Source organism: Triticum urartu, chromosome 5 (assembly GCF_003073215.2).
Source record: "Triticum urartu cultivar G1812 chromosome 5, Tu2.1, whole genome shotgun sequence".
Taxonomy (NCBI): Eukaryota; Viridiplantae; Streptophyta; class Magnoliopsida; order Poales; family Poaceae; genus Triticum; species Triticum urartu.
The window spans coordinates 162,480,125-162,490,813 of record NC_053026.1 but is presented as its reverse complement, the minus strand read 5'-3'; the positions used below and the strand labels follow the sequence as shown (position 1 = coordinate 162,490,813).

Below are 10,689 nucleotides of genomic sequence, written 5' to 3'. Positions count from 1 at the left end.
AGAAGAAAAAGTGTGAGTAAATAAATTACTTGTCCCTGGAGACTATTTATAGCCTAGGAATCCTTGACAAAAGACTGATGCTACCCTTGAGATGAGGAGGTGGGACGATAGAATGAGGTAATCTTTGGTCCATGACTCTATATGGGCTCCTAGTTGAGCTAGGAGGGGAATTATGGCCCATGGCAGGGGATTTCCCTACACTATATGAAGGCTTTCTCCTTGGGCTTGAACTTCTTTGCTCCTCTGCCTTCATGTTTGACTTACTCTTTTATTTGTTTTTCTTCCTTTGACTTGTTGATCGTCAAGACTTTCTTGGAATTCTTTTGACCCACGTAGCTTGCTTGGACTTCTTTTGGCCTCATTGACTTGTCTTGACTATCTTTGACGTTTGTCCACTGTCCACATGGATTGCCATGTACGACTTGGGTGGAACTCCCAATATAGTTTTAGTTATTCCTTCAATAAGAGTCCCCTTGAGCCGAACTCATGAAAGTTATCATGAGCCTTCAGATCAACAATTGGATCTTGGTGGTCTTCTATTGAGTTATTGGTCTTGTCGGTGTTCACACACAAACACGTCACCATGTACCTCCAATGCTGAGGGTGATGCACCACAGCTCACGCCGAAGGAGACCCGTCCGGAAGCGCGGTGCGCAAGCAATCCGGCAGGCGTTTTTGAGCACCCGAAACCCCACACGCACGGGAGGGACCCCGTTTGGACCACGGCGGCTATGGGCTGCCCTAGGTCGGTTCGCCCGCCCCTCGACGATCGCTGCCCTTCAATACGAAGAACGAGAGAGAAAGAACAAGGAAGGGATGTGAAACTAGGGTAAAAAGTAGATGGGTTTTGCGATTGTGTGTTGTTGTTCAATCGGCCGTCACCTCTTGTCTATATAAGAGGCAGATGGACTTCCCGTACAAGAAAAGGACTTGCCTAGCCGTCCAAATCATCAAATCCTAACAAAACACAGACTATTCACGACCTCCAGCCTGGATGTCCGGCTTAAGGCTTGGATGATCCGGCCTAGCCCAATCTTCTGACATCACCTCACTGTTTTGGCTGTAGAATCCACATACGACCTCGGATTGGATGATTTTTATATCAGAATCAATCGTCTCAACGAGACGCACAACTTTCATGTAGAACACTTTTCGATCTGAGGCCATCTTGATAGTGTTTCTGGCCATTTTATAAAATCTGTAGTAGAAAAAGTTGTCCGGAAGTCCGGACTTCTACCCAGATTGTCCGACCTCCATCCGGATCACCGGGAGTGGACCCAGATCATCCAGCTTCACCAAAAAACTTCTGTGGTCTTGGTGCTTCAATTTCCCGGATGATCCGGACCCCGGCCCGGATGATCCGGCCAAACACTGCTGCAGTGCACGGTTTTGCCTGTAATTTTTGCATACGAACTCGGATTGAGACGATTTTTATATCAAAATCGACCGCTTCGATGAGACGAAGACAATTCATGTATAAAGGTTTCTCATACGTGGACATCTTGGGGGCATAATCAGCCGAATAGTGTTCTGGATACAAAATCTCAGTACTTCGAATACAATTTCGGCCTTAGAGATGAGACCGGATGGCTATCACTACAAGAAATATGTCAATTAGTGACCTTCTGTCAGTGACCCTGGAAGAATTGGTTATAGATCTATGACCATTTGAGACCAATTGGTCAAAAGCTGTTCGGGGGGCTCCAAACCCTAAACCATTGCGACCATTTTGGTCAGAAAGGTCGTAATTTCCTTACACGAAGTGGTCATAAAGCAGACAGCACTAGTCCGCTGCCTTACTTCTAGCTGATCATGACCAATATAGATGGTCATAACCTTGCAAATTGTGGTGGATTGGTATGACTTGGCGCCACCTCATCAGTTTTGCCTATGTGTCATGTCCATGTGTCAATTTTTGCCCTAGGTTGTGAAGCAACCTATATTTCTGTCATTCCCAAAATTCCCAAAAAAATCTCATAAATTCTTTGGGTCATATATTCATCAAATATGTAAAAATCCTTCCTTGCCTAGTTCAAAACTAATTCAACAATATTCATTTTCCTATTTTGTTCACAACAGCACTTTATAAAGGAAGTGCTATTTATATATTCTTGATTGCCCTCGGAATTTTTGGGCACTATTTCTATCCAAATGATTACCGCATAACAAAATTCAGCTCCATTTTCCTAGCAAATCTTCCTCGGAAAATTTCCAAAGTTTTTGTCCACCTAGAAGCATTGTGAAGGAAGTACCTTTTTTATATCAAAATGACATGAAATTTATACAGTTCCTTCATATGCCCAAATTATCACCCTCCTCCAAATTGCAGCTCAGTCAAATCATCTATGTGAGCCCAGGTTCAATTTATATTTTATGGCCAAATTGGCACGTTGCAAAGCAAGTGTTATCTAGACCCCTCCTATTACCCTCAAACTTTTTGGCCACTCTTCCATACCCAAATCATTGCCACATAATAATATTCAGCTCAATTTTCCTAGTAAATCTTTCTCAGGAAATTTTCAAAGTTTCTACCTCGAGAGAAGCTTTGTGAAGTAAGTACTAGCTAGGCTTACCCAAATGATCTGAAAATTTCCCAGTGCATGACCATACCTATGTAACTTGCCTACACCAATTTTGAGCTCATTTCATTCATCCAATCTCTCTTGCTAGTTTTCCCAAGTTTCTGTCCATAGAAGAGCATTGTGAAGGAAGTACTACTTTGGCATGTCCAAATGGTATCAATTTTCACAATGCTTTCCTATGCCAAATAACCATCCTCCACCAAATTTCAGCTCAATTCATTCATTATTTTGAGCCCAGCTTCAACATTCATATTTTTGTCCAGCGTGGTACTTTGCAAAGCAAGTATCACCTAGGATCCTCCTTTTGAGCTAAAAATTTGTGAAGACATTCTCTTTAGTAGATGATCATCCTCAGCCAAAACTCACGCCAATTGGCCATGTGCATTTCCCATACCGCTAATCAAACACTTGGCTGCTAATTCATCTTTGAGCATAGGTCAGTCTCCTCATGAGATTCTTCTGTTGTAATTTTCTTCCTAGCACCTACCTGGGGAGTACCCAACCAACTAGACATGCCTAGGCCTCCCAGAATGCATGTCAATGCCAAGGTCACGCGGTGACCACGCGGCGGGCATGCGAATTTACGTGCTTTGGAGTTGGGGCCCTGGGCCACATCCAAACCTCAATGTATCGCCACCAAACCATGTATTTATGATTAAATAGATACTTATGTAACTAGAAATGATTTTTGGAAAAAAGAGAGCAAACAATAAGGTAGATGCAGTTCAAAATTGACCCGCTTCCTACTGAATCGGCAGAAATTTGTCTTTTTCACAAGTGGTGGATCAAAACTTTTGACACCACACCATTTTGTCAATTATGCATTAAATATGGAGTAATATTTTATAAAAATGATTTGGTCCAATTTTGCAACAAATATATGGTAGCTCCTTCACAAAAAAACTCATTTGGGGCATTCAAAAAAATGGAAAATGATTTTTCCGTGCAAAGAAAATGAAAACTCCCTTACACAACATTGTTTGGAATTCCAAGATGCACCCTTGTGCATAATATGAGATCATTTGAACAAACTATGCCATGAAATCTGGCCATAAGTTTGATCATTTGGCTTGAAAGCCCTGAATCTTCACGCATTTCTGAGAACACTTTTTTAAAATAATTGCCGTATTACAAGTTTATTATTTTTCCTGGAAACTTGGTCAGATATAATGACACAATACGAAGGTTTCCCAATTTTTTGATTTTTTTTTGAATTTTTTATGCCCGTTTAGAAATGCGATGAAAACGACGGGTTTAACCGTTCCTAGCTAGTGGTTGAATCTTGGAAAACTTTTGATGGTTCTCTGATTAAATAGATACTTATGTATCTAGAAATGATTTTTTGAAAAAATAAAGAGCAAACTATGAGGCAGCTGCAGTTCAAATTTGACCCGCTTCCTACTGAATCGGCGGGAATTTGTCTTTTTCACCAGAGGTGGATCAAGGCTTTTGACACCCAACCATTTGGTCAATTGTGGATCAAATATGGCCTAGTATTTTAGAAAAATGATTTGGTCCAATTTTGCAACAAATATATGGTAGGTCCTTCACAAAAAGAACTTAATTCGGGCACTCGGAAAATGGAAAATGAATTTTCCGTGCAAAGAAAATAAAAAGTCCCTTAGGCAACATTGTTTGGAATTCCAATATGCACCCTTGTGCACAATATGAGATCATTTGAACAAACTATGCCATGAATGTGGCCATAAGATTGATCATTTGGATTGAAAGCCATGAATCTTCACGCATGATAACTCATTTCTCAAAACACTTTTTAAAATAATTGCCGTATTACAAGTTTGTTATTTTTCCTAGAAACTTGGTCACATATAATGACACAATGCGAAGGTTTTCCAATTTTTTGATTTTTTTGAATTTTTTATGCCCGTTTCAAAATGCGGTCAAAACGGCGGGAATGACCGTTCCTAGCTAGTGGTTGAATCTTAAATTTTTTTTGGTGTTTCTCTGATTAAATAGATACTTATGTACCTAGAAATAATTTTTGGAAAAAATAAATAGCAAACTATGAGGCAGCTACAGTTCAAATTTGACCCGCTTCCAGCTGAATCGGCGGAAATTTGTCTTTTCTACGAGAGGTGGATCAAAACTTTTTACACCCAACCATTTGGTCAATTGTGCATTAAATATGTCCTAGTATTTTATAAAATTGATTTGGTCCAATTTTGCAACAATTATTTGGGAGGTCCTTCACAAAAAAACCTCCTTTTGGACACTCAAAAAATGGAAAATGGTTTTTTCGTCCAAAGAAAATGAAAACTTTCTGAGGCAACATTGTTTTTCATTCCAATATGCACCCTTGTGCACAATATGAGATCATTTGAACAAACTATGCCATGAATGTGGCCATAAGATTGATCATTTGGCTTGAAAATCATTGATCTCCACACGTGATAGCTCGTTTCTGATAACACTTTTTTAAAATAATTGCCGTATTACAAGTTTGTTATTTTTTCTGGGAACTTGGCCACATATAATGACACAATGCAAAGGTTTCCCAATTTTTTGATTTTTTTGAATTTTTTATGCCCGTTTCAAAATGCGGTCAAAACGGCGGAAATGACCGTTCCTATCTAGTGGTTGAATCTTGGAGTTTTTTTGGTGTTTCTCTGATTAAATAGATACTTGTGTACCTAGTAATTATTTTTGGAAAAAAATAAAGAGCAAACTACAAGGTAGCTACAGTTCAGATTTGACCCGCTTCCAGCTGAATCGGCGAAATTTTGTCTTTTTCACTAGAGGTGGATCAAAACTTTTTACACCCAACCATTTGGTCAATTATGCATTAAATATGTCCTAGTATTTTAGAAAATTGATTTGGTCCAATTTTGCAACAAATTTATTATAGGTCCTTCACAAAAAAACTTATTTTGGGCACTCGAAAAATGGAAAATTGATTTTTTGTGCAAAGGAAATAAAAACTCCTTAGGCAACATTGTTTGCCATTCCAAGATGAACCCTTGTGCACAATATGATATCACTTTAACAAACTATGCCATGAATGTGACCATAAGATTGATCATTTGGCTTGAAAGCCATTGATCCCCACACATGATAGCTCGTTTCTGAGAACACTTTTCTAAAATAATTATCGTATTACAAGTTTATTGTTTTTCCTGGTAACTTGGCCACATATAATGACACAACATGAAGGTTTTTCAATTTTTTGTTTTTTTTTTGAAAATTTTATGCCCGTTTCGAAATGCGGTCAAAACGGCAGGCTTAACCGTTCCTAGCTAGTGGTTGAATCTTGGAAAAATTTTGGTGTTTTTCTAATTGAATAGATACTTTTGTACCTAAAAATGATTTTTGGAAAAAATAAAGAGCAAACTATGAGGCAGCTGCAGTTCAAATTTGACCCGCTTCTAGCTAAATCGGTAGAAATTTGTCTTTTTCATGAGAGGTGGATAAAAACTTTTGACACCCAACCATTTGGTCAATTGTGCATTAAATATGACCTACTATTTTAGAAAATTGATTTGGAACAAATTTGCAACAAATATATGGTATATCCTTCACAAAAAAACTCATTTTAGGCACTCAGAAAATGGAAAATGATTTTTTCGTTCAATGAAAATGAAAACTCCCTTTATCAATATTGTTTTGCAAATCCAAGATGTAAACTTGTGCAAAATATAATACCATTTGAACAAATATTTGATAGGACTTTCACAAAAAACTCATTTTGAGCATTGAAAAATGGAATGAAATTTTTATCTTGAATCAATCACGACCAATTTATATGGTCATAAGGTCATCAAATGATTTGCTGCGTTCTGATTGGTCCATGGGCATATCACGCGGATCATGCATCAACCGCCATCGGATGTTTCCGGATCCAACGGCAGCCCTCATCCCCTCACCCTCTCACCCAACCGCAGCCCAACTAACCAAACCCTAACTTAGATCCCCTCCTCTCTCCCCCGATCCACTCCCACCGCCGCCGCCTCTCCCCCGCCCCCAAATCCACCCTCACGCCGCCGCCGTCCCCCTCCCCTCCCCAGAGTTTCTTGATCCAGCCCCGCCCCCTTCACGCCCTCGCCGCCACCACTGAGGGCGCCCGACCCTCCCCTCGATCTCAGATCGCATGGAGCTCCCCCCTCTCCCTCCTCAAAGCTCCCGCGTCCCACCGTCGAACTCGGGCAGCCGAGCGGCAGGGGCGTCCCCGGCGCCGTCGATCCCGGCCATGGCCTACAGCCAGTGGGTGCAAGTCCAGTGGCCCGACCGCCCGCCCCCACACGCGAGCCTCGCGGAATCGACCCCCCTCCGTCCGCGACATGCTGCGGTGGAGAGTTTCCCTTCCCCGTGGCGACAGGTGCTGGTGGCGGTTGCACCGTGGCGCTCGTCTCCCGGCCTGCTCCGACGCGGCGCAGACCTTGCCGGAGCCGCCGCAGACCTTGCCGGAGCCACCGCGGGACGAGACGCCGAGCTCGAGCTCGGAAGCGTCAGAGCCACCGATTCCTGAAGACCCGAGGCTGGAGGAGATTCGATCGGAGCTGCTTGATTCCCCGACGATGCTGGAGCAGCTGGTGTTGTCCAGCCCAGAGTCCTCCGCATTCGTGGTCCGCCTGCTTGTCGAGGGGGACGAGCACGGGCACATACGCCAGAGCGTGCTTGGCGGGTTCGTGCACCGCGCGCACGGGATCATGGGGAACAGGCAGGAGCATGCGGTGTTCCAAGCGCTGCTGCGCTTCTCCCAGTGGCGGCACGAGGAGCTCAGCCACATCATGGACGCCGCCGTGGAGCCCAACCTCGTCTCGAGGACCAACGACGGGTACGTTCACCGATCAGTGAATCCCCTGCTATTTCAGTGCTCCCTCCCGGTTTGATCAGAAGTAATTTACCAATTACCATTGTGATTCGCATGTCCAAATTACTCTACAGTGTATTTGTAGAATTACTCTATGGTATAATAAACTTTGGCATGCCATTAGACTTCAGACGTAGCTACAGTATTGGGGAGGGTGCTCTCCTTGTGTTCGGTGACCACTTAGTCAGACGATGCTTTTGATTTACCTCTGACTGTAATCCTGCTGTTAGATTCAGCTGCTCCTGTACCCACCTGCGATTGGGTCTAATGCAAGCACACACAGCCTCAAGTTCAACAAGTACCAGTTGCCGGCATTCAATATCTACACTACATGCATAGTCGTATAGTGCTGAAACTTGTACATGATGCATAAATTTGATTATTTGTCTCTGTATATCCACTCTACAATTAATAGTACTAGTGTATAGTGCTGACAAACTCCTTCACTTGTCACTTGTTCAGTTGGAGTGACTTAATCGAGCGCTACGAGGGCATAAAATCATGGTGGATATCTAGTTAATACACAAACACATCTACTCATAGTACTAGTTATTTTACACTCAGAGTTAACTGCATTCTGATTCATCTGTATGATTCTTGCACACAGAAACTGTTGGCGGATATCGCAACGTTGAGGCATGAGCGTGACCACCTGGAGGCCAGCGTGAGGAGGCAGACAGGAGAAGACCTGCCGTCTGGCGCAACCGCGGCAGAGCTCCGCGGTCTGGAGCACAAGCTAGAGTGTGCGCTGGGTAAAGTCCGTGAAACGAAGGTATGTGTGCTGTTACAACACCCTGCACTGCACAATATTCACCTCGGCTCGCATGCCACTCTCAGTACAGGATAATCAATGGTTACTTGACTTTCTTATTGATACGTCTCCAATGTATCTATAATTTTTGATTGCTGCATGCTATATTATCTACTGTTTTGGGCAATATTGGGCCTTATTATCCACTTTTATATTATTTTTGGGACTAACATATTAACCGGAGGCCCAGCGCAGATTTGCTGTTTTATGCCTATTTCAGTGTTTTGAAGAAAAGGGATATCAGACGGAGTCGAAACGGAACGAAATCAACTAGAGAAGTTATTTTTGGAAGGAAACACACCTGATGGACTTGGACCCCACGTCTGAAGATACGGGAGCTACCCACGAGGGTGGGGGCGCGCCCACCCCCCTAGGGCACGCCCCCCTACCTCGTGGGGCCCTCGTGGCTCCCCTGACGTGCTTCTTCTGCCTATATAACTCCATATACCCTAAAACTTCCAGAACAGAGATTAGATCAGGAGTTCCGCCGCCAGAAGCCTCTGTAGCCACCAAAAGTCAATCGGGACCCTGTTCCGGCACCCTGCCGGAGGGGGGATCCCTCACCGGTGGCCATCTTCATCATCCCGGCGCTCTCCATGACGAGGAGGGAGTAGTTCTCCCTCGGGGCTGAGGGTATGTACCAGTAGCTATGTGTTTGATCTCTCTCTCGTGTTCTTGAGATGATACGATCTTGATGTATCGCGAGCTTTGCTATTATAGTTGGATCCTATGTTTCTCCTCCCCCTCTTCTCTCTTGTAATGAATTGAGTTTCCCCTTTGGAGTTATCTTATCGGATTGAGTCTTTAAAGACTTGAGAACACTTGATGTATGTCTTGGTGATCAACTTGCGGGTTTCGTGACATTGGGAACCTATGCATAGGGGTTGGCACACGTTCTCGTCGTGATTCTCCGGTAGAAACTTTGGGGCACTCTTTGAGGTTCTATGTGTTGGTTGAATAGATGAATCTGAGATTGTGTGATGCATATCGTATAATCATACCCACGGATACTTGAGGTGACATTGGAGTATCTAGGTGACATTAGGGTTTTGGTTGATTTGTATCTTAAGGTGTTATTCTAGTACGAACTCTAGGGCTGTTTGTGACACTTATAGGAATAGCCCAACGGATTGATGGGAAAGAATAACTTTGAGGTGGTTTCGTACCCTACCATAATCTCTTCGTCCGTTCTCCGCTATTAGTGACTTTGGAGTGACTCTTTGTTGCATGTTGAGGGATAGTTATCCAATTATGTTAGTATTGTTGAGAGAACTTACACTAGCGAATGTATGAACCCTAGGCCTTGTTTCCTAGCATTGCAATATCGTTTGTGCTCACTTTTATCATTAGTTACCTTTCTGTTTTTATTATTTCAGATTACAAATACCTTTATCTACTATCCATATACCACTTGTTTCACCATCTCTTCGCCGAACTAGTGCACCTATACAATTTACCATTGTATTGGGTGTGTTGGGGACACAAGAGACTCTTTGTTATTTGGTTGCAGGGTTGCTTGAGAGAGACCATCTTCATCCTACGCCTCCTGCGGATTGATAAACCTTAGGTCATCCACTTGAGGGAAATTTGCTACTGTCCTACAAACCTCTGCACTTGGAGGCCCAACAACGTCTACAAGAAGAAGGTTGTGTAGTAGACATCAAGCTCTTTTCTGGCACCGTTGCCGGGGAGGTGAGTGCTTGAAGGTATATCTTTAGATCTTGCAATCGAGTCTTTTAGTTTCTTGTTTTATCACTAGTTTAGTTTATAAAAGAAAACTACAAAAAAATGGAATTGAGTTTGTCTCATACGCTTCACCTTTTTAATATCTTTCGTGAGTATGATGGAAAGGATAATCGTGCTCAAGTGCTAGAAGAAGAAATCTATAAAATGTTTGGCACTAAATATGTGAATGATGAGCATGATTGCAATGTTGTTAGTACGAATTTTTTGAATATCCATGATGCTAATGATGATTGCACTAGTTATGATGAAAATGCCTCCTATAAACAAGTCAATTTTTGTGGAGTGCATTGGGTTTGCAAGTACGCACCAAATAGAGAAGATAGATATTGCGAGAGGCATAAGTATTTAGAAACTAAATTGTTGCAAGAAAGTCTTGATGTGAGTGCTGAAAATTCAAAATATCTTTACCGTACTTGTGAACTTTGCAATGAACATGGTCATTTAAATATCAAATGCAAATTGTTTCATGATCGAATCGTGTCCAAAAATTGTGATGACTTGATTTCCCTTGCGCATTATAATGAACTAAGTTTGCTTTTGGGTTATGAAGAATTGAAGCATCAAACTAAGCATATTCCAGAATATAACCTCAAGAAATTCCTCGATATTGATCTGGAAGATATTTATATGTATTGTGCAGTGAATTGCATTGAATATCCTTATATTGCCAATTACATAAAGAAAAAAACAAATAGAAGATGAAGAGAATACTAATGAAAGGG

General features: G+C 42.2%; 1 protein-coding gene across 2 annotated transcripts; it reads left to right on the top strand.

The window, feature by feature from the left end:
* Positions 1-6,541: 6,541 nt before the first annotated feature.
* Positions 6,542-8,302, top strand: LOC125555786 (transcription factor bHLH68-like). Of its 2 annotated transcripts, XM_048718631.1 has the most exons (3): positions 6,542-7,374; positions 7,873-7,925; positions 8,018-8,253. In XM_048718631.1, exons 1-3 carry the CDS (start codon positions 6,878-6,880, stop codon positions 8,050-8,052), a joined length of 585 nt encoding a protein of 194 aa, XP_048574588.1. In that variant the 5' UTR covers positions 6,542-6,877; the 3' UTR covers positions 8,053-8,253. The 2 variants fall into 2 exon arrangements, with proteins under 2 accessions (XP_048574588.1, XP_048574589.1); XM_048718632.1 differs by lacking the exon at positions 7,873-7,925 and having other exon boundaries at positions 8,018-8,302.
* The last annotated feature ends 2,387 nt before the right edge of the window (positions 8,303-10,689 follow it).

Bases quoted from the DNA above. Each gene is read 5' to 3' on its own strand.
- LOC125555786 (XM_048718631.1), top strand. From the start codon at position 6,878: ATGCTGCGGTGGAGAGTTTCCCTTCCCCGTGGCGACAGGTGCTGGTGG. The intron at 7,375-7,872 runs GTACGTTCACCG...TCACTTGTTCAG, and splicing joins GTCTCGAGGACCAACGACGG to TTGGAGTGACTTAATCGAGC. The intron at 7,926-8,017 runs GTTAATACACAA...TCTTGCACACAG, and splicing joins AAAATCATGGTGGATATCTA to AAACTGTTGGCGGATATCGC.